This window comes from Erinaceus europaeus, chromosome 8 (genome assembly GCF_950295315.1).
Source record: "Erinaceus europaeus chromosome 8, mEriEur2.1, whole genome shotgun sequence".
In the NCBI taxonomy this organism is placed as follows: domain Eukaryota; kingdom Metazoa; phylum Chordata; class Mammalia; order Eulipotyphla; family Erinaceidae; genus Erinaceus; species Erinaceus europaeus.
The window spans coordinates 22,124,170-22,149,027 of record NC_080169.1 but is presented as its reverse complement, the minus strand read 5'-3'; the positions used below and the strand labels follow the sequence as shown (position 1 = coordinate 22,149,027).

The 24,858-nt window shown below is 38.3% G+C and overlaps 1 protein-coding gene across 3 annotated transcripts in view; it reads right to left on the bottom strand.

Moving 5' to 3' along the window:
* Positions 1-24,858, bottom strand: part of CPVL (carboxypeptidase vitellogenic like) — a 161,303-nt gene that overhangs the window by 134,221 nt on the left and 2,224 nt on the right. For 2 of the 3 annotated variants that reach the window (XM_060196033.1, XM_060196035.1), the window contains exon 2: positions 7,040-7,231. In XM_060196033.1, coding sequence (XP_060052016.1) covers positions 7,040-7,205 — 166 coding nt within the window. In that variant the 5' untranslated portion in view covers positions 7,206-7,231. Of the gene's footprint in view, positions 1-7,039; positions 7,232-22,458; positions 22,545-24,858 lie in introns of those variants that run through there. The other variant, XM_060196034.1, reaches the window with a different exon arrangement.

The following is a 24,858-nucleotide window of genomic DNA, read 5'->3' as shown; positions in this document are numbered from 1 at the left end:
ACATTTATAAGCAAGAACTTAACTTTATGCTGTAGGTATAATTCTCATCTCCACTTTACAGATGAGGAAAGTGAAGTACAGTGCAAAAAAGGTTAAAAAAAACAAGGTCACAAGTCTAGTTAACTATTTCTGGGATTTAAATTAACAGTCCGGTTACAGTTTGTTCCTTAACTCATCTTACTATAATACGTCACAAGTAGAGAATAGATCTGGTGGTCCGGGAGGTGGATATAGCATTGGACTCTCAAGGATGAAGTCATGAGTCCAATCCTAGGCAACACATATACAGGAGTGATGTCTGGTTATTTCATTGTCCACTTCTTTCTCATTAATAAATAAATAAAATCCTTAAGAAAGAGAGAAGATCTGAATGTGTACCGTGGCAGGGAGGGAAGGGGAAGTAGTGGTTAGAAATGGGTGGCAAAGGCACAGAAAACAGGTGTGGTGAGGAAGTGAAGAAGTCTAGGTGAAGAAGCTTCTTTCGATATTACTCATCCATTTAGTAAGAAAGAGATGGGGCAGTGTGGTGGCAGACTGGGTAGAATCCACACATGACTATGCTCAAGGACCCGGTTCAACCCCCCGTTCCCCAGTTGTAGCTTTTAGCTTTATAAGAAATCAGTCAGTGCTGTGGGTCTCTCTTTCTCTCCTTATCTGTCTCTTATGAAGTGATTAATGACTTTCAGTAAATACAGTTTTTGATACATGTAAAATTTCTCAATTTTCTGTAAAACACACTCACCTCCAGCCTAAATCCTCCTCCACCATCATGCACCAGGACCTGAAAGCTTCCACCCAAACCCCAGAGTCTTTTAATTTGATGCAATATGCCAAATCCAGTCCAAGTTCTGCTTTGTGTTTCCCTTTTCTGTTCTTACTTCTCAACTTCTGTCCATGAGTGAGAAATGAGCAAGATCATCCTGACTCATTTGTCTCTTTCTGGATTATCTCACTGAGCATGATACATACCTTCAAGTTCCACCCAAGATGCGGTGAAGAAGGGGAATTCATTCTTAATAGCTAAATAGGATGCCATTGTGTATACATACCACAACATTTTTAACCACTCATATGTTGTTGTTGGACATCTAGGTTGCTTCCAGGTTTTGGCTATTACAAGTTGTGCTGCTATGTAAATAGGCACACAGAGATCTTTTGGATGAGTATATTTGGTTTCCCTATGAGACAATTTGCCAGGTCATAGGATGTTTCCATTTCTAGCCTTCTGGGAGTTATCCAGACTGCCCTCCACAGGAGCTGGACCAATTTATATTGCCACCACCAGCTTAGGAGGGTTCCTTTACCCTTGAAAAATCCCCACCGGGGAGTCCGGCAGTAGCGCAGTGGGTTAAGCACCGGTGGCACAAAGCGCAAGGACCAGAGTAAGGATCCGGGTTCAAGCCCCCGGCTCCCCACCTGCAGGGAAGTCGCTTCACAGGCAGTGAAGCAGGTCTGCAGGTGTCTCTCTTTCTCTCCGCCTCTCTGTCTTCCCCTCCTCTCTCCATTTCTCTCTGTCCTATCCAACAGTGAATGACATTAACAACAACAATAATAACCACAAGGCTATAACAACAAGGCAACAAAGCGGGGGGGAATGGCCTCCAGGAGCAGTGGATTCATGGTGCAGGCACTGAGACCCAGCAATAACCCTGGAGGCAAAAAAAAAAAACAAAACTTAGATGTGAGGAGTTGGGCAGTAGCTTAACCCACATCGGGTTAAGTGTATGTGGCGCAAAGCCCAAGGACCAGCATAAGGATCCCGGTTCCAGCCCCAGGCTCCCCACCTGCCGGAGAGTCATTTCACAAGTGGTGAAGCAGGTCTGCAGGTGTCTTTCTCTCCCCATCTCTGTCTTCCCCTTCTCTCTCCATTTCTCTCTGTCCTATCCAACAACGACATCAATAACAACAACAATAATAACTATAGCAATAAAACAAGGGCAACAAAAGGGAATAAATACAAAATAAACAAATAAATATTTTAAAAAACTTAGATGGGAAGAAGTGCTTCCAATAGTTTTCCTCTAAGTGGCTTCTGCTCTAACATCTAAGTCTTTGGCCCATTTGGAGTTTACTTTGGGTGTGGTGAAATGTAAGTGGCTTAGTTCCATTCTTTTGCACATGTCAACTCAGTTTTCCCAACACCACTTGTTAAAGAGACTCTCCTTTCTCCATTTAATAATTTGACCCCCCCTTCTCAAAAATTAGATGTCCATAAGTGTGGGGACTTGTTTGTAGGCTCTCAATTCTATTCCATTGGTCCGTATGTGTATTTTTGTTCTAGTACTAAGCAGTTTTGATCACAATGGCCCTATGGAGATTGAACCAGGTGTACCACCATCTGGCCCCATCAGTACCTTTAAAAATTGATCTGCCTCCCCATCTGCCAAACCAAATGCATAGTTCTCTTTCCCTTGTATTGTGATAATTCTAACACTGTGACCATCTGGGGCCCTTTGGCCTCTCTGAGTCAGTTTCTTATCTGTAAAAGGTGGCAAGCAGGGAATGAGGCGGTGGCGCAGCGGGTTAAGCGCAGGTGGTGAGAAACATAAGGACCAGTGTAAGGATCCAGGTTCCAGCCCCAAGCTCCCCACCTGCAGGGGAGTCACTTCACAGGCGGTGAAGCAGGTCTATAGGTATCTGTCTTTCTCTCCCCCTCTGTCTTCCCCTCCTCTCTCCATTTCTCTCTGTCCAGTCCAACAATGACAACACCAGTAATTACAACAATAATAACTACAACAATAAAAAACAACAAGGGCAACAAAAAGGAATAAATAAAATTTTTTTTTTTTAAAAAAAAGGTGGCAAGTCTAAGAGCCCACACATGTAAAATCTGTGGAGAGGAAGCTGACTTGTAGGGAACATTGGCTGACTAGAAGCACCTGTTCCCAGAAATAATCTGAGAGCTGAGGGGACAAAGGGGACATGGGTGTTTTTTTCCTCAACAGACAGTTTCCAAAAGTTCTTTCTAGGCCAGCACATTGGAAGAGCGTTGATTTCCACTGGGAAGACCTGCATAAGCAGAGTGACCAGACTCCCTAAGAAACCACTTCTATTTTCTGAACTTCACTTTCCTTTAATGAAAAATATAAATACTAGTTTCCTGTACCCAAATTTACTAGGAGGACCAAAGGAAACTCATAATGATAGCACTCTTAGCATACTCTGGCCCTGCCTACCCTCTGGCCCTTACTTCTATGGGTCCTCGCTTCCTTTTCCCCTTCTCTGTTTTCTCTCTGAACTAGTTATCAGAAGATCATACTCCAGGGCTGCGGAGACCTTAAAAATTTTTTTTCAAGTCTATAAAGCTCCTCCTACAACTCTTCCCCCCCAAAAAAAAAAAAAACCCTAAAAACAGTAATGTGCTTGTCAAAGAAGAGTAGAAGAATGAAGACTGAGGGGTTGGCCATAAATGAGATGTCTCTGAGAGAGGTGACTGGGGAAGAGAGGACTAAAAGAGCTGGAAAAAAAAAAAAAGAGTAAAGTAGACTGAGAATATACAGAGGCCCAGGAGGTGGCACAGTAGATAAAGCTTTGGACACTTAACCCTGTAGTCCCAAACTCAATCCCTGTAATCCTTTGCACTAGAAATCTTAATATGAGTAAATAAATAAACAAACAAACAAACAGAACATATATAATGAAAAGGAATGGTAATGGGGAAAGCATGGCTGCTCTGTTTCTTAGCACAAGGTCTTCTAGCTCCCTTCCTGAAGAGTCCAGAGGTGTTTCTCTGCTACCCTGTACTATTCCAAGTGGATTTCCTGTATTTTCTTTTACATTAAGGAACTGGAAAGCTGACAAGTTGTTTTCTTTATCTTTGTAAACCCCATGTATATAGCATACTAGCTTACACACACAAACTTCAATGCATACTTGTTAATTACTATTAGTGAGTGAATGAAAGAGTGAATAAATGAACTCAAACAGAGATAATGCAGGAGGTCTAGCTTATTTCTATAAAACCTCCTAGCAAAGGTAGGTCTTCAGATCTCAAAAATTTTTAGAAGAACTTTAGTCTAGCCCACAAAAAAAGATGATGTTTCATCCTATTGCAAATTCTAGATTTTCATTAAAACACAGCAAAATGATTAAAAGCTCTTTCAAAACCGAAATGATTTTTTTTTAAATGTTTTTGAATGTTCTGTTCACCTTTTCTGAGTCTGCTAATGGAATGTGAAAAATAAACTCCCAATGTGTAGGAGTTCCGTTCTTTCTGGAACCATGATTCACAGTACAAATGTTTGAAACAGTTTAAAAAAGAGAAAAAAAAAAAAGAAAGAAAGCTTTTCTTTGAAGTGATTTCACTTCCCCTTTGTTTTTTATAGTGTTTAGAATTTGAACACTTTCAAAAAGATTGGAGTATGGCCAGAAAAGAGCTTGAACCAGCTAACCAGAAGTATTTCACATTTGGAAAGACTGGAGCTTCTAATACTATCAAACCCTAAGTGATAATAAATTATGAGCTAGCAGTGAAATAGTCAAAATGATTTTAAAAGTAGCATTTGTAAACATGCTAAAATTTGCCTCCTATTTTAAATTTTTCTTTTAAAGTGTAAGGATTCATTAGAGCTGCCAAGAAAATAAACATGCAATTACAATTACATAAAACTAAGCCAGTTACTTGGGGATCAAAAGAATAAAAATATCCTTTGTCTGTTTTTTTGTGAATTACTGTTTACTCAAAAATGTTTCACTACCATATTAAGAGTCACATTCCTAAGATTTTGAAAGACTTGGTAAACAAAAGGGATTTAGGAGAGCAAGATGACCATCTGTCCAGAGTTTCCTGAACTTCCAGTAAAGCGGATGAATGAAATTGTCCTAAATTATGTTGTCTGGACTGCCTTTAAATACCCAGATGCTCCAGATTTTTGCCTAAGTAAAAGGACTTTAGAAGAATTGTTACATCTGATTTAACGTTTTAAATGTTGTCACTTATCAGATGGGGATCTGTCAGACTTGGCTCAGAAGGACAGAAGATAAAATTAATCTTCCTAGGGATTTTTTTCCTTACTGCCACTGATACCCATATCAGTGAATTTCTTGTAGGCGAGAAATACAGGAATGGGAGGAGGGATCTGAATGATCTCTTAGATGAATTTGTCTATATTCTTTTTATTTGTTTTTTCAAAGATAAAAGGCATAGACATACCATGGCAGTTTTCACTTAATGACTTTGCTTAATTTGTTTTCCTGACTTAATATATACACACACTATTGTATTTACCTAAATCTAAGCCACCACCCAGCCTACAGCTGGTCACAGAGCACAGTGGTTCAGACCTTGGGTTCTATATTCAGTAGAAAATGGGTTGAAAATCCCATCTCTGCCTTTAAATGGACCTGCACTAAATAATGGATTTTTCTGAGTCTCAGTTATAAAGTAGAAACAGTGGGTTGGGGAAACAGCAAAATGGTTATGCATGAAGACTTTCATGTCTGAGGCTCTGAAGTGCTAGGTTCAATCCCCAGCACCACCACAGGCCACAGCTGAGCACTGCTTTGTAAAATAATAATAATAATAAATATAAAAACAAAAACAGTAATTATGCATCCTTTACTAGGTTTATCAGGGTTCCTCTGGAGCTTAAATGAGCTAATGTATTGGGAAATCTCATCTTTAAAGAGCAATTTACAGATTATAAATAGTTTTCATGTGCATTCTTCTCATCTGATTCAAGTTATATCCTTACAGCTTGGTAAAACTGAGATTTAAGTAACTTGTCTCTAGGGACCCAGCAAGGTAGTTTAAGCACAGACTCTGAGGTCATGATGTCAGTATGAATCCTGCTGCTTCAAGCTGGTATCTATGTGATTCTGGCAATTAACTTAATCTTGCTCTGCTTCATCTTTCTTCTGTAAATTGTAGTTCCTGAGATGCTTAAGTTAAGTCTCTGCAGAAATTTTAGATCAATAACTGATGTGAAGTAAATTCATAGTATAATATTGACTTTACTAAATGTCTGGCTGTAGACAAGCACAACACCAGTTGCATAAATTGAAGTGTAGAAACTCCCCTACGCAGATAATCCTCCCTGACATTCTCTTTTTAGGTCAAAACTCTATTAATATATGGCATCAAATCCTTACTATCCTGAGGTTAGGCAGTAGCATAGCATACTAAGCGCACCTGGAAGGAAGCACAAGGACTGGCATAAGGATCCAGGTTTGAGCCCCGGCTCCCCACCTGTAGGGGGTCACTTCACAAGCAGTGAAGCAGGTCTGCAGGTAGGTGTCTATATCTTTCTCTCCCTCTCTCTGTCTTCCCCTCCTCTCTCCATTTCTCTTTGTCCTATCCAAAAACAACTACATCAATAACAACAATAATAACCACAACAATGATAAAAAAAAAAATAAAAGGGTAACAAAAATGGAAAAAAGGGGCCAGGTGGTGGCACACCTGGTTAAGCACACACATTACAAAAAGGGGAAAAAATAGCCTCTAGGAGCAGTGGATTCCTGATGCAGGCACCAAGCCCCAGCAAGAACCCAGGAAACAAACAAACAAACAAAAAAAGAAACCCTCAGTATCTTGGGGGTAGATAACATGATGGTTATGCAAAAAGATTCTCATGCCTGAGGCTCCAAAGTCCTAGTTTCAAACCTCTGCACCACCATAAGCCAGAGCTGACCACTGATCTGGCTAAAAATAAAAAAGAGAGAGAAAGAGAAAGAAAGGATGAAAGAGAGAAAGGAAGGAAGGAGAGAAGGAAAGAAGGAAGGAGGAAAATAATAATAATATTAGTAATAATAATAACTCTATAGCCTAGGTATGGTTCAGTGGTTAGGGTGGTTACAGTGTTCGATGTAAGAGCATGAGGTCCCAAATTCAACACCTGGCATCACATGTGCCAGAGTTCTCTCCTCCCTCTCTCCTTCATTAATAAATAATAAATATTTAAACAAAAAAATTACACAAAATTATTAATATCTGAAATAAAACAATTTAGTAAAATACCAAATTGTATTTTGAATTCTATGGAATTATTGTTCAAAAAAAACATTAAGATTAGTAGCTTTCACATTTAATTCAACTTACCTTCTGTGACTTTCCCAGCATCAATATAAGGAGTAAGAAATAATGGGTGTCCTGCATCTCCCTCACATGGTACTGAGACCTTGACACTTTTGTATATGGAGCGAAATAGCCCATTTCCACCAGGGCTAAGTGTAACCATAATCAGCAAAATAATCGCCTTCCACATGGCACCAATCTTTTGGACCTTTGGACCTAGGAAGAAAACAACAATATTCCACGACTGAATGCAAAGTAGAAATATTTATCTAGCCCTTTTACATTCATTTGTTTGATCACAAAGCAAATACTGATTTGTACAAATACTATTTGTAAAAGTTCTTTACTTAAATGCCTTGGGTATCACCTCAATAAGACAAGCCCAATATCCTTGGTTTACCCTGAATGAAGTTTGCAGGCTAACGTGGAACTAGACAAGGATTTATAATATAAATGGAAAAAGTTTTATTTCTCAGTAAATAGTCTGGAAAGTAAATGCAATGTTACCACATGAATGGTAAGAGCAGTTACTCTACTACAAGAGGACTGACAGCACATTTCAAGCAGAAAGAATATAGGAAGGCCTGGACACAGTCAGATGGGAATGCAAAGTATTTAGAACTTAGAAGAAATGCAGAAGGTATCACAGGTAGGTGAACAGCTTCAGCAAAGGAGAGACCTCAAAGATCCATGAGTACTTTGCAGAGACATTTACAAGAATTGAAACTGATTTCTGGTTTCCTCTTCTGTCTTTTACAAATCACCAAACTCTGAATAGAAGAACAAAAAAGAAAGAGTGTGGTGATGGATAGAAATTAGACTTTAGGTGGTAATCATAATGTAGTGTCCCATGGAAGTTGAATTATGCTATATACTTGAAATGTCTATAATTTTATTAAGTACTGTTAATGTCAATAAAACATTATTTTTTAAAACATGACCAGCAAAAGAGAAGAGGAGAAGCAAAAGAAGGAAGAGGGATAAGAGAATGAAGAGGTGAAAGAGGAGTCTTAAAACTATATTTAAGTCCTATCCCCTTATCTAGTTGACTACTAAAGTAAAAAAAAGAACAAATAAATGGGCCTCAAACTTTATGAGGACAAAGATTGCCAAGGATCTTTCTAAATGGTTTAAAATATTTTTAAGTAACTCTGTAAATAACATGTAAATTATACACAGTGGACTTTTCTATGTATTTTTCAGTTAGTTTGGATATTCTAATAACTCAACCAAGAAATCTGAGAATCAGTATCACCAAGGTTTTAAATATATGGATGTGTGTCAGACAGAGAGAGAGAGAGAGACCAAAGCATTACTCTGGCACGTGCAATGCCAAGAATTCAAACTCAGGGCTTGAAAAATCCAGTATTTTGTCTACTACACCTCCTAGGCCACAGTGTCAACAATTTTAGACAAGGAAAACTTGACTTAATGAATCCTTACCCAAGAACATGTTGAACCCAGTGAAGGTCATAATTAGGGCAAGGTAAGCCAAGGACTAAAGCAGAATCAGATCTTGTCTTTTTTAAAAATTCTGATTTTGTTCTTTATGGACTTTTTTACATTAATTTTTAGTTTCAAAAATGCTGTATTAGAATATTACTTGTACTGATTATTGAGTTGTTTTTGGTACACTCAAATTTTACAGGCAAGGACAATGCCTCACTTGTTTGACCTTAATCCTGACCCTACTTAGCATTACAATACTCACATCACTGCTGCTGCTACATTACCCAGCACTACTGCTATTTACACATTATCCAAGTACTTAGCTTAAAATCTATTCAGGGAACGAATGAACACTCTACTCATTCAGATTTCTAGTTGCAAAAAAAAAAACAATTATGTAAATCTGCCTACTTTAGATTACTCAGTGCTTTTAAAAATCCAAGCCATTAAAACATCCTTAAAATACAAAATGCATAAAACTCTATTAACCACATGCTTATCACAATCCAATTTGGCATAATAAGAAAATATTAGTTGTAACAAATTTAAAAAGCTTTTCAGCCATATTCCTTCAATAAGATAAAAATTCACAATTACAACTTGATGGAATATACATAATCCTTGCCAAGTCATGCATGGTTAATTTAGAAAAATTCCTGCTACTTAAGTCTAAAAAAAAGTATCATATGTAGCTAAAAAACAAAAAAAAAAATTGCTTTTGTTTTGTACTGACTAATAAAGAACAATTTAGAAACTGAAATTTGGTTCCCAAGAAATGCAAGAGAAATAACCACTGTGGTTCTGAACAAAACATTGTTATTAAAAAAATTATGTGGACTTTTTTATGCTTTGAAACCTCAGGCATGAGAGTCTCTTTGCATAACCATTATGCTGTCTACTCCTGTCCCAGAACTAATTATATTTATGTTTCAATAACATAGCTACCTTTAAGGAATGTTTAAAATCAACACATTTAGTCTCTTGTTCCAGGGGAAAAAAGAAAAACTGTGGTATTAAGAAAATAGGGGGCCAGGCAGTGGTGCACCTAGTAAAGTGGACACATTAGAGAGAGCAAGGGAGAGCCCCTGGTCTCCTGGGTCTTGCAGGGGGTAAAGCTTCATGAGGGGTAAAGTAGGGCTGCAGGTGTCGCTCTGTCTCTTTCCTATCCCTGTCCTCCTCCCCTCTCAATTTCTATCTCTATTTAATAGTAAATAAATAGCAAATAAATGAATAAGATCAAAATAAATAAAAAATTATTTAAAAGATTAAAATAAATAAATAAGATTTTAAAAAAAGAAACACTTGATAAAACTCTTCTGTTAGACTTCTTTTTTGCCTGGAGGCAAAAACAAGAATTTAGTCTTTGTCTTCTAATTTCTCAATCTTCCTGCTACAAACCAGCAACTCTTTTAATGGAAACCATTATTTCAATAAGCAGTATAGTTAAAGCACTTCCTTGTAAGCAGATGCTGACTCAGAGATGTCAATTAAAGACATAAGTGGCCTTTGTTTTTAAATGGACATAAATCTAATACCCAAAAGTAAGAGTTGGATCAATTTAGTATATCTCATTAACAATTAATCAAGTTATAGTTAGAATCTTGGTTCCCTATATAGGTGAAATACAGCAACACCATCTTTCATTCATAATTCTTATTCAACAGTCAGAATTTTTCAACTATGCCTGGCTGTCATCTCTCCTAATGAAAATGAAAGTTATCAGGAAAAAAAGGGAGAGAGGATATATGTTTTCACAATTTTACATCCTTCTCAAATGTTCTTGTTTACACTAAATCAGTCTGAATCTTTTAGCTTACTAAATCTTTTAAGTACATTCTAAACATGAATCCTAACCCCTGTACTATTACACATTGCCTGAAGAAAGTAAAAAGTTGTTAATTAATACTTTATCATATGTCCACTTGAATAATCCAAAAACAGTGATGCTAGATCCTGTTCAAATATATTTTATCAAAGTATTCAGGCAAACCATTTCTCTTCACACATTTCTAGAAACAGAGTAAACTCTGGGCAAATGCAAAGCAATATTTGGCAAAATCAAATAAATTAAAGGTCAGAAGTACATTACTTGCAAAAATTGTCTTACTAAAATCTAACAGCTGAAAAACATATGTCCAATGTATACTTTTTATATTAAAGAAGCTATCATAATGTTCTTTGGATTGATAAAAAAAAAAATCAACAATTTAAACAAGCTAAGATGCAACTACACACAAAAAAACTTATAATAATTAAAGTGATATTATTAAGAATTTTTGGAAAATGCACTAATATATTGAGTAAAGGTAATTAAGCTATTAAATTGGATATATGGTACTTTTTCCTTAATGAATACTTCTTAGAATTCCTAAATTCTTTACAATAATTCACCTTATAATCAGAAAAAATAGTTTTAGGTCCCGCTTTTTATAACATAAAGTGAAGCAACTGATGGACATGGCAAGAAAATGCTTGTTCCTTACTCCTTATTACTACCTGGTTACGATCTCTTGCGTTTCCTAGGAATAAGTGTTCTATTTGTTCCTTTAGAATTGGTTCTTTTCCCTCTAACATTCTGTGAAGATGTATCCTGATCTCCTAAAGCCATAGAACCTCAGACATAGAATGTAAATAGTCTCTGGCATATTAGATGACTCTGCATAAATGTTAGATGCTGGTAAAATGATCATTGTTTCTCTGTACTTAATTCTGCCTTGAGTTCATAATAAATATGCATATAGTTGATACTAAGTAAATATGTGAAATGATGGATCTAAATAGCAAATCAAAACTTTTGACAACATGAGATATTAAATGTTCATCTAGCCCACTCTCTTTGTGCTATAGACTAGAAAACTCAAGCCAGAAAATGTTAGTGAATTACTTTTGATGACAGCTCTAGTGAGCTGTATGGCTAAGGCTCATAACCAAAATTTATTTATGGCTCTAAAGCTAATTTGTTTCCACTTTCACATCATTGGTTACAATTACATTTGAATATTTTGCCTCCTAATGTTTCAGAAGATAGGAACAACCTAGTGTAGCAATCCTAAATATCTTTCATAGATTATTGAAAATACAGGAAAAGGGAGTCGGGTGGTAGCACAGCGGTTTAAGCGCACATGGCGCAAAGCAAGGACCGGCTTAAGGATCCCGGTTCAAGCCCCTGGCTCCCCACCTGCAGGGGAGTCGCTTCACAGGCGGTGAAGCAGGTCTGCAGGTGTTTATCTTTCTCTCCTCCTCTCTGTCTTCCCCTCCCTCTCTCCATTTCTCTCTCCTCTCTCCATTTCTCTCTGTATTATCCAACAACGATGACATCAAGAACAACAACAACTACAACAATAAAAAAACAACAAGGGCAACAAAAGGGAATAAATAAATAAATACTTGAAAAAAAAAAGAAAGAAACATAACTAGGAGCCAGATGGTGGTACACTCAGTTGAACACACGTGACCATATGCAAGGACCCATGTTCAAGGCCCCACTTTCATGGGAGGAAGTATCATGAACGGTGTTTCAGTGCTCTCCAGATCTCCTCTGCCCCTCTCAAATTTTTCTCTGTCCTATCAAATGAAGGGAAAAAAAGAAGAAGAAAATGGCTGTTGGGAGGAATAGATTCATTATGCAGACAAGTCTCAGGGATAAACCTTGCAGCAGTTAAAAAATAGTTTTCTTAAAAAATATATGTTTAAAACTCATCACTTCTAATTGTTTTATTGTATTTTATTATACTATATTGTATTTTAATATCTGCTGATCGATTGCAATCAGCCATGGAAAGCATATTTACACCCTAGCATCAGCAAACACTACAAAATCACTACACCCTCCCCCCCACACACACACAGGCCCAAAGTCATCTGTTAAAAGACTTGCGTATTGATTGGCACCTTGTTCTTTTTTTTTTCCTAACATTTTTATTTTTAGAATTGAAAATATAAGTATGTTTGCTTTATTGTATTTATTTTGGGATAGAAACAGAGAAAAATTGAGAGGGAGGAGCTGGAGAGGGAGAGAGACACCTGCATCACTTCGTCACCACTTAGGAACTTTCCTCCCTGTAAACAGGGACCAGGGACTTGAGCCTATGTCCTTGTGCACTCTAACACATATGCTTTACTGGGTGCACCACCACCCAGTCCCCATAGTTTATCTGAAATATGAATAGGAGTGTAAAACTGTACCCCTGGAATTTATCATTTTGCAAGCCCAATTAAGTCATAAATTAAAAAAAAGAAAGAAAAAGAGCTAGAAAACTATTTTTCATTAACTTACTCTAACTCCAATTAGAACAATCAGCAAGAGACAAAGAGAAAAATCCTGTCACCTGTATGTGAGTCACAAATAACTTGCCCAGATATGCAAGGTATCAGGAAAAGAAATCTGAAAGGGCAGAAGGTGTACAAGAAAAAAGAATCCGGAGTCAGGCGGTAACCCAGCGGGTTAAGCACACATGGTGGAAACCTCAAGGACCCGCGTGAGGATCCCAGTTAGAGCCCCGGGCTCCCCACCAGCAGGGCAGGGGTCGCTTCACCGGCAGGCAGTGAAGTTGGTCTGCAGGTGTCTCTCTTTTCCCCTCTCTGTCTTCCCCTCCTCTCTCCATTTCTGTCTTTTTTAAATTATTTTTTATTTAAGAAAGGATAAATTAACAAAACCATGGGGTAGGAGGGGTACAACTCTGCACAATGCCCACCACCCAGTCTCCATATCCCACCCCCTCCCCTGATAGCTTTCCCATTCTCTATCCCTCTGGGAGCATGGACCCAGGGTCATTGTGGGTTGTAGAAGGTGGAAGGTCTGGCTTCTGTAATTGCTTCCCCGCTGAAAATAGACGCTGACTGGTCGGTCCATACTCCCAGTCTGCCTCTCTCTTTCCCAAGTACGGTGGGTCTCTGGGGAAACGGAGCTCCAGGACACATTGGTGGGGTCTTCAGTCCAGGGAAGCCTGGCCGGCATCCTGATGGCATCTGGAACCTGGTGGCTGAAAAGAGAGTTAACATACAAAGCCAAACAAATTGTTGAGCAATCATGGACCCAAAGGTTGGAGTAGTGGAGAGGAAGTGTTGGGGAGCATTTCTCTCTGTCTTATCCAATAATGACTACATCAATAACAACAATAACTATAACAACAATAAAAACAACAAGGGCAACAAAAAGGAAATAAATAAACATTAAAATAAAATAAAATGAACCAAAAACAAAAACTCCAGACTAAGAACAAAGTATAGTCTTTCAAACAACCGTATGTTCCTTTCCCTGCTTTCCATTGTTTCATTGTACATTCTGTATAAGTCCACTCAAAGACTATAATTGTGCAATATAATAAAAGGGTATTACTGCAGTTAAAAGCTATTTGTATACACCCTTACATATTCAATTGACTTTAGCAATTCCCAGCATAAAAACAATTTCCCAAAAGAAGATAAGACCAACTAGCAATAGACCTATCCACAGAATTTATAATAAAAGTTACAAAAATATACCAAATTGGTAGCTTCTCTATTTTAAAAAGATTCCGATTACCTCTGAAGATCATTCAACTGCATCCAAAGCATTTGAATCCTGTAATAAAGGGCTTTCAAGTAACCCAGAATTAAATGCCAACTTAAATCCCAAATCTAGAAATTTTGTGAAAGGATTTTCATGTAAACAAATGACAAAAGGAAACTTTTATTTTGAGGCATTCCCTATTCATCAACCTTCATGTATCATTTTAATTTCTAAAGCTGATATTTGAAGGCCTCTTTTCCGAGAGGATATAGTGCACAACACACAAGGTAACGTGACCTTTTGCTGAACTGGCACTGAAGCTTACTTTTCTATCTCCTGTACACAGACCACCCTGCTGGCATCAGGCAGCGCTGTCTGCTCTTGCTAATGAATTAGTTTACCTGTCCTTATCTCTGCCATCATAGGAATGGTAGACAAATGAGTTCTGTACAAGGTAGAGAATGAAAAGAATCAGGAAGAAAGTAAGATAATATGATCTGGTATTGACTTTGACCTTAAACCTCACTTCAACAAGAAGGAAAACTGAAGTGGGGTTCAGGGTCAGAAAGAAAAAGCAGACACATCTTAAAATATTGTTAACAGCTCTAAAATAGAATATGCCCAGAGTCAAAGGCATCATCATGAAATGACACTACCAATAGTGATTGTTGAATGCTTCCTATTTGCAAGATAATGTGTTGTTTTATATTTTTATTTCTAACTTTTACTAGGTACTGTTATTATTCCCTTCTATAAATGAGAAACTGATCCTCAGAGAATACTATTTCCTAGGCTCTCATAACTAGTAAGTGGTAGAACAAAAAAAACTGAGCTGAGCCCTAATCTGTATCAAAGACCATTCTGTGGTTCCAATAGCAATTCCCAAAGTATGTTGTGTGCATCAAGTCCCCCTCCCTACTCAAGTAAATTTATAAATACACAATCACCTAGGAATGAAATCATTACACTTTTGAAAAGTTAATCAATAAATAAATTTGTCAACAAAGAAGTAGAAGAACATCCCTTGCTCATAGATTGGAATAATAAATATTATAAAAATGGCCATGCTACCAAAAGCAAGCTACAGATGCAACACAATCCCTATCAAAGTCCTCAATGATACATTTCAAGGAATTTGGAATAATTTATCCAAAAAATTGTATGGAATCAGACACACACACACACATCAGTTAAAGTACTTCTGAAAACAAATGACCAAGAAAAATATGGAGATATGATGACCTTGACATTGTAGTTTATACTAGGAAGCAGTAGTAATTAAAACTGTGTGATTGGGAGTTGGGCGGGTTAAGCGCATGTGGCATAAAGCACAAAGACCAGAGTAAGGATGCCTGTTCGAGCCCCCGGCTCCCCATTTACAGGGAAGTTGCTTCACAGGCAGTGAAGCAGGTCTGCAGGTGTCTATCTTTCTCTCCCCCTCTGTCTTCCCCTCCTCTCTTCACTTCTCTTTGTCCTATCTAACAACAACGACATCAATAACAACAACAATAATAACTACAATAGTAAAAAAAATAACAAGGGCAACAAAAAGGAAAATAAATAAATAAATATAAATTTTTTTTTAAAAAACTGTGTGATTTAGGGGGGAAGGGACACTCAGACTAATGGAACAGAATAGAGTCCAGCAGTTAACCCACAGATATACAAACCTAGTATATAATAAAGGTGTCTAAATCATTGAGAAATGTTCAGCTAATAAATACTTCAGCTAAAAATATTTACCGAATGAGGTGGGGAGAGAGACAGAGAGAGAGAGAGAGAAGGACAAAGAACACACTAGATTATCACTTTGGCATAAATGATAACAGAGATCAAAGTTGGAACTCCATGATTTCAGGTCCAACATCATAGCCATTGTGCAACCTCCCCACTCTTGAAAGCCATTCAAGCACCTATTAAAGAGAGGCCCATGTTAGAAAGAGTAATTTTTCACTAACAATGTCTAGGCAGCTGTAGGGCTTGGGAAGACCTTAACTTCATTATACCACCCCTTCATTCAGTAAATAAAATCTTTTTAGCTCCAATGTGTGCATAGAGAATAAAGAGGAAAGTACATATGCTGTGGTGAAGCATACTGTCTAGAGGAAGCAAGAGATGATTTAAGAAGGTTAAAATGATTTAAGAAAATTAGATCAGGGTAGAAAGATAGGAAGGATTGGGGTGTAAGATTATTTTACATCTGGTAGGCAGGGAAGGTCCCTCCTATGAAGTGATATCTAACATCAGGAGTACATGAGGAGTCCCATGTGAAGATCTAGTTAAAAGAAATATATTCGGGGAGCCGGGCTGTAGCAGCGGGTTAAGCGCACGTGGTGCAAAGCACAAGGACTGGCTTAAGGATCCCGGTTCAAGCCCTGGCTCCCCACCTGCAGGGGAGTCGCTTCACAAGCAGTAAAGCAGGTCTGTAATTACCCAGACAGTAATAAGGAAAGGGGTACAAAGTGGGAACAATAGGCAGATGTTGAAAGTCAGTCTTTGTTCTGGGTGCTCACTGCTTCCCATTTCTGATGTTTCTGTCAATAGCAAAGGAGCCCAATAGTCTAACAGTCCTAGTCTCTCCCACCCTTTTTCTCACTGTGCCAGGGCTGGTGTACAGTGGAAAGATTTATAAAATCAACTAATCTAGGTAAACTGAGGATGCTGTACACAGTTCTCTCCCTGTCTCCCAAAGGAACAATGTTTTGGCATGTCATTGATTGCTACGCAGGTTTGTTCAACTCTAGGTGTTGGTCATGAGAAGTCCAGTTGCTCAGGAGTGAAAGCAATTCATCCCAGTCTCTCACACTGATAAAAGAGATACTTGCTACCCAACTATCTTGCTCTGTGTTCTCCAGAACTCTGGGCAAGTGTAAGGAGTTTACTAGTCATCTAACTCCTTCAGAAACTTCAAAAAATGAGATTTTTATTTTATTCTAAATGTAACAAAACTGAATTATTTCCCACTACACCCACAGACTTTGAAAACATTTCATCTTGTAACAGAAATGCATGATTAATAATATCAGACTCAAAGGTTGAGAGATGGCACATTTGGTAGAGTGTACACTTTACCATGGGTGAGGATCCTAGAGGTTCAAGACCCTGGTCAACACATGGGAGTACCATGTAAAAACCCTTCAGAGTGGTGGAATGGTACTTTGGTGTTTCATGACTGGAAAATTACTCTCTCAACATGGGCTTCTTTTGAATAGATGCTGCTTGAATGCCTTTCAAGAGCAGTGACAGTAGCAGGGGTTACAGTGGCTAGAATGTTAGACTTTAAAAAATCTGGAACAGTTAAATTATGCAGGTGCAATGCTCCAGTGAAGTCCTGGTGGTAAGATAATAGTTTAAAAATGATACCAGCTTCATCTACATATCCAGAATATGAAGTACCATACAATCTTTTTTTTTTTTTTTTTATTCCTTTACCAGAGTACTGCTCAGCTCTGGTTTATGGCAGTCCAGGGCACTGAAGCTGGGACTTTGGAGCCTCAGGCATGACAGTGTTTGCATAACTATCATGCTATCTACCCCTGCCCATACCATACAATCTAGCTTGTCCATAACAGTTCTGCAAAGGTATGAGAGCTGATTGTGAAAAATAATTTGTCAAGTTAAATCAGTCAAAATACCTATACACAGATAGTCAAAGGGCATTGTTCAACAAAAAGAAAAAGATATAGAACTAAATCCACCTTATTAGGTAACTGAAAATCTTGCACTGTATCCAAAATAGAGGCAATAGATAAAACCCACAGACTTCTGAATCAGATGATGGAAATACTCTCTTTTATTATTTCTGAAAGCATAAAAAAAACTGTTTTCATTTTTACTTGCTACATTGTACCTATTTCATTTTGTCAAAATTAATAATGACTCCATAATCACAAATTCAGTCTCTATTTAGACTTCTCTGATACCTTGACTCCTTTCAGAAATGTATCATTGCCTTCCCTTCTGTATGTTTTCGTGAATCTTCTAGAACATTCTTTTTATTGTTTTGTTTTGTTTTGTTTTCCCTTTTGTTGTCCTGTTGTTTTATTGTTGTTGTTGGGATGCATTAGATGGACCTTCCCGTGGTGCATCCCATGAGTACCCATTCATTGGGGAAACTAACGATCCTTCCTAGCCGACTGAATCCACAAGGATCCCAGTCACTTTCAAAGCCAGCAACAAGCAGCTCCTGACAGCTTTCAAGCTGTTGGCCCTGCTCTTCGAGTCCTCCAACTTAATGTTGAGGGGCTGTCCTTCGCCAAACGCGTTATCTTCTCCCACCCTGTTCAACGCTTGACGTCTCGTCATCCAATCTGGTCTCCTACGCCTACACTGAACTTCTCTGTTCCAGACTCTTGGAAACAGAGTTGGCAGTCAGCTAAGGTAAAGAACAAACACCTCATCACAGACCCCTGCAAGCGTCAACCAGGCTTTGACCTAGCACGTTATGATTGGGCCCTCCTCAATCGCTATCGAACAGGCCATGGCCGGTGCACCGCTATGTTCCATCGCTGGGGAGCCAGAGACGACCCAAACTGCCCCTGCGACTACAGACAGAATATGACCCACATAGTCAACGACTGCCACCTCTCCAGATTCAAAGGAGGTCTCGAAACTTTACATCAGGCTCAACCTGACGCTGTTGACTGGCTACAGAAGAAGGGCAAACCCTAGAAGAAGAATTGTTGTTGTAGTTATTATTGTTGTCATCATTTGTTAGATAGGACAGAGAGAAATGGAGAGAGGAGGAGAATACAGAGAGGGGGAGAGAAAGATAGATAGCTGCAGAACTGCTTCACTGCTTGTGAAGTGACTCCCCTGCATGTGGGGAGCTGGGGGCTCAAACCGGGATTCTTATGCTGGTCCTTGCACTTTGCACCACATGGTGCTCTCAACCCCGCTGTGCTACCACCCGACTGCCTTCTAGAACATTCTTCATAGTTTTGTCTACCTCTCTTTTCCCCTTAAATATTGGGTTTCTTAGAATTTTATCCTTTTTCCCCAGCTTATCTCACTCCACACACCTGCTCTCCCTGGTGGCCTCATCACTTTAAGTAGCGTCTTCTGCTGATTCCACTCCAAATAATAGCTCTTTTTCAAAAGCTTCAGACTCATCTCTCCAACTGCCTTCTGGACATTTTCACTGACTGTCTGTCTCATGGGTAAGAAACTCAACTTGTCAAATCAGAACCTAATCCTTCTGCTAAAAGTTTAGTGAACTGAACATGTTTGGTGATTTCCGTTCCCTCATGAGATCCCACTAAAGTGAAAGTAAAGACTTTTTTTTAAGCTCTTAATCCCATGGTCCAGAAAATAGAGAACACGACAACACATACAGAAATCAAATTTTTCTGCTACTGGTAGATGTGAAGTGAATAGAGAGTTTGCAGAGACTAGAGGTAGAGCATAAATAAAAGCAGCTAATTCACATTACAGGACCACAGAAAGGCTCAGCTAGGGTACGTACTAGGCACTACAGAATAAAGCTGAGAACTGGGCTTGAAAAAACAAGAGAGCTTAGTGGGAATCTAACAGCAGCCGACATTTCAGGTGCCTTTTTCCACTTTAACAAGGCAAAGGAGTGACTTAGTTGTGGCAAATGAGTTCTTTAGGAAATTAAAGGACCAGGCAGTTGTACCTGGTAAAACACAGACATTACCATGTGTAAGGACCCAGGTTCAAGCCCCCAGTCCTCACCTATTGAAGTGGGGACACTTCTTGAGCAGTGAAGCAGTGCTCTAAGTGTCTCTCCTCTTCTTTATATTCCCTCTCTCCTCTCAATGTCTTGCTTCAAAAAAGAAACTAAAATAAAAGAAGAAAAGAGAGAGGGAGAAAGGAAGGAGGGAAGGAAGGAAGGAAGGAAGGAAGGAAGGAAGGAAGGAAGGAAGGAAAAAAGAAAGAAAAAAATTAAAAGGTGGGAGTGGAATTGCTGCTGGAAGTGGTGAGTTCATCACATAGGCACCAAGCCCCAACATAAACCCTGGTGGCAAAATAGAGAGAGACAATAGAAAGTAGAGAGAAAAGAGAGGAGAAGAAAAATTCTAGACTTGGAGATATGAGATACAATAAAAGTGGGAAGTAGACATCTGACTAAAAACTAAAAGAAACTCTATATACTGGAATACGGCAATTTCTTAAACAGTCACCTCACAGAAAACTGGAAGCAAGCAACTTAGAACCGTACTCTGTGCAGGAAACTAAAGATTTTTTTTTTCTTTGCAATAAATGAATCTTCTCTGAGAAAGGATCTATACAGACTGACATGAAGTTCTCAATAAAATGTCTTGAACGCCACTGGTTAATGCCAGACAACCAGTGAGCTGCTGACCAGTCCCTTCAATACAAGAAAGTTTCCATCAGTGATTTGCTTTCTCAGAATTAATATATAACCAGACTGCAAAGAACCTCTGGATATTGGGTGAGGGGGCTTCAGATTTGAAAAAAAAAAAAAAGCCAAAGAAACTATTTACAATAAAATCAGAAGAAAGAATAGTGCTCAGAGTAGATTAGTTCTTTGAAAATGAAACAAAAAAAATATTTATGGAGTATCATCTACTAACACCGCTCAAAATAACAGCTTTTCTAAGAAGCTTCAGACTTATCTCTCATGGACAATTTACATCATATTGAAAATGTTGGATATTTCATCTGTTGTCCCATGGGTATAAAATTCAACTTGTCAAAATGAAACCTAATCCTTCTGCTAAACTATAGTGAGTTTAACACAATTGGTGATATCTGTTCCCTCGTGAAACTCAATTGGAATGAAAAAATAAAGCCATTTTTCTTTTAACTCTTGATGATAAGACATTGTAGTCATTTAAAAAAACAGAAAATTGTTTTTTAAAAGAAACGTGGATAACTACTGGATGGTTTTGCTCATAGACATAATGTAGATAACTAAAAAAGCTTGCAAAAATTGTCAGACTATGAGAACTATGGTGGTTATGGGATGGGGGCACAGGATTTCAGTGGTGGTACAATGACTTACACATCATGTATAGGTGTAAAATTATATCCCTGAAATCTTATAATTTTGTAAGCCACTGTTACATCACTAATGGTGAAAATTACAAAAAAATAAAAGGAATATAAAACAAGAACATGATCCTGAAAACAAAAATATAGAATAGTTACAATTTTATAAAAAAGGAATAAAGTCACTGAAATATCCTAGAAAATATAGCTAAAAGAGAAATATATATATTATTTTTTCATACATATATGTGGAAAAGATTAAATTGTTCTCTCTGCTTCATGTGAAACTCTATCTCACATGTAGTAAGTAAAATAAGTCTTAATAACAAATCTGACATATTACTTAAAAAATTGGAGGGAGTCGGGTGGTAGAGCAGCGGGTTAAGTACACGTGGGGCAAAGCAGAAGGACCAGCGTAAGGATCACAGTTCGAGCCCCTGGCTCCCCACCTGCATGGGAGTCGCTTCACAAGTGGTAAAGTGGGTCTGCAGGTGTCTACCTTTCTCCCCCTTTCAGTCCCCCCCCCCATTTCGCTCTGTCCTATCCAACAACAGTGACATCAATAACAATCACTACAACAATAAAGCACGGGCAACAAAAGGAAATAAATATTTTTTAAAAATTGGAATTAAATAGTAGGCAAAACTGGTGAAATAATATGGAGAGCCCTAAGAATGGCAGAAGAACTAAAATATTTTATGAGAATTATAATATGAATTGGATTTTTCACCTACATATGTGAACTATGTTCACAAAAATCCGAAGTAATTAAGAAAAATAAAAGTTACCTTCTCCCTTAAACTTGCCGCTACTTCTCTGTTTTCTCTTTTAAGCACTGAATCTGGAAACCTGGATTTGTTTTCAATTTGTCTTCCTCTGACTACTTTCCCATAACCAATTAATCACCAATTGAATCTCTTAGATGTTTCTTAAATCTACTCTCTCTAACCCTACTTCCATGTCTTAACCCATGTCCTTATCATTATTTGTGTAGATCACTGCAAATTTCCAAGCTAGATGGATCATAAAATCTGACTCTGATGACAAGTCAGTTGGTGGGGCCATCAAATAAGATCTCCCACTACCTAACATTGCTATGAATTTAAAAGTGCATGTGCCTGTGTGTGTGTTAAGAAGGCAGGGAAGGGGGTCTGGCCATAGTGCAGAGGGTTAAGTGCATGTGGCACAAAAGCACAAGGACCAGCTTAAGGATCCCCACCTGCAGGGGAGTCCCTTCACAGACAGTGAAGCAGGTCTGCGGGTGTCTGTCTTTCTCTCCTCTTCTCTATCTTCCCCTCCTCTCTCCATTTCTCTCTGTCCTATCGAACAACGAACAACATCAACAATAACAATAATAACCACAACAAGGCTACAACAACAAAGGCAACAAAAGGGGGAAAAATGGCCTCCAAGAGCAGTGGATTCATAGTGCAGACACTGAGCCCCAGCTATAACCTTGGAGGCAAAAAAAAAAAGGCAGGGAAAATTTGTGATATTCCTATAGAATCTTCAAAATGTTTCTACATACCCAGAGTTACACAGCAGCTAACAGTTCCTTCTCCTGACTAGCATGTTTGCAGTGCCACTTCATTCCTTCTGCTTCTTGAACAAAGACTGTTGAGATAGTTATTTGATGAACTATTTCAGCTACTGAACAACAGCAAATTCAGTGGGTCCCCACTTGATGATTCTTCCTATCTCACTCAGCACAAGGCTAGACCTTTCTCCTGTCTCTGATACCATTAGTATATGTCTTCCTTTGTTGCAGGTAACTCCTGAAACTTTATTGCAAGTGTAGTCCTTTCATCAGTGAGCTTTAACACCCCATTTAAAACACGTAATGAGACCAGTTGAGGAAATTGAGGAGACCAAAAATTTACAGAATAAGTCCAGAACATTGAGGCTAGCTACGAATATTCTCTGTTATTCTAAAATAGGAAAATAAGCCACCATTACAAAAATACTACATGTACAGATGTTCGAGATCCTGTCTATGTAACAGGTACAACCTTAAGCAGATGATTCACTCCTCCCCCTCTTTATTATGCAAATATTAGCAATCTGACAAACTACATATTTGCCTTCCAAACTTGGAATTTCTCCAATTCTGAAAAGCAGTCATTAATAGGGATTAAACCTCAAATAGTCTCTTAATTAATAAAAGTAAAAAAAAAAAATAAAACTTAAGTAGGCTGAGTCACAGGATTTCTATAGGCTTATACCTTGATGAAAGGAGTTTCATGCTTATGCTGGGTGCCATCAGTGTTTGTAAGACTAGAAAAATCTGAGGTAGGCTGGTTCTTGTATCTATAAGTGTGTATACTTAAAACAGAATATCATATATTGGCATCTATATACCGTGATATACATTTCACATATATCAAGAGATTAAGTCTCCTCTGAGCCAAATAAAATCTACAAACATGTGGTCCAGGTCCTTCTAGTGGTGCAGTGAATAAACTATTGGACACTCAATCATGAGGTCCCGAGTTCAATCCCCAACAGAACATGTACCAGAGTGATATCTGGTTCTCTCTCTCTCTTTCTCCCTCCCTCCCTCCTCCTCCTCCTCCTATCTTTCTCATTAATACATAAATAAAATATATATTTTTAAAACTCAACCAGCATTCAGCCTTATCATTCTCTATAATAATGCATTTCCTGGTCTTTTATAACAGAGAAGCCCCTCCAAAAACTTTCACAAAAGTAGATCTTTTTAAAAGGACTCAATTTATTAGGAATTTTACTGCGGATGTGGTTTCTGTTTGTTTTTCCAAGTTTTTTATTTATTTTTAATTACTTTTATTGTTCTTTTCCATAATTTTTTTTATAAATAAATAAATAACCATGGTGATATCAAAGCAGTAGCACACCAGACTTAGATGCTTGAGGTCTCAAAGGCCCAAGGTTCAGCCTTCAGGAATCACTGCATGCCACAGCTGAATGATACTCTGGGATTGAGATAGCAAGCTCGCCCACTCTCTCTCTCTCTTCCCCACCTTTCTTTCTCCCCCCCCTTCCCCAGAAGTAAATAAAAAATTTTAAAAAGGATTGTAGGACTGGGTGGTGGCACATACTATAGAATGTGTATATTCTCTGTTAGAAAAGACCAGGAAATGCATTATTATAGGGAATGATCAGGCTGAACGCCGGTTGAGTTTCTTGATGAAGAAAATAATTAACACCCAACAAATCAAATGGAAAATAGTTTTTCTTCTAAGGCTTAGAATATTTGCATATTTTTATATTTATTTTCCCATTTGTTGCCCTTGTTTTTTATTGTTGTTGTAGTTATTGTTGTTGTTATTGATTTCGTCATTGTTAGATAGGACAGAGAGAAATGGAGAGAGGAGGGGGAGACAGAGGGAGAAAGAAAAATAGACACTTGCAGACCTGCTTCACCACCTGTGAAGTGACTCCCCTCCCCTGCAGGTGGGGAGCCAGGGGCTCAGCATGCCACACGCACTTAACCCGCTGCACTACCGCCCAGCTCCCAAATATTTGTAGATAAAAAAAAAATATCTCAGGACAGTCATCTAAGCCCTCTTGCGGGCTTCTTCGCAACCTTAGCAATAGCAACAGTAGGGGCTGCCTCACTATTTGAAGAGAGGCTGTGTCATTCCACCTTTCCATTTGAAGAAGACTTGCCCTGAAATGAATGCAGCCTAGAATGTTCATAGCTGTGGCAATGGACTCCAAGCCTAGGCAGACAAGGACTCAGAGGTTACACAGGCTCCTGTGCTAAATGTGAATATATATGCACCCTGAGTCAGACAGATGGAGTAGACAGATAATGATATTTATATGCTTTCTTCAAGTTTGGAAGCAACTCTCTTCCGTAGCCCAGCTTTCTAGCCATATTCTCAACTCTGACACCATCTCCCAGAAATATTTTTAGTCCACCTTCATGTAAGCTATGAAGCTCAAA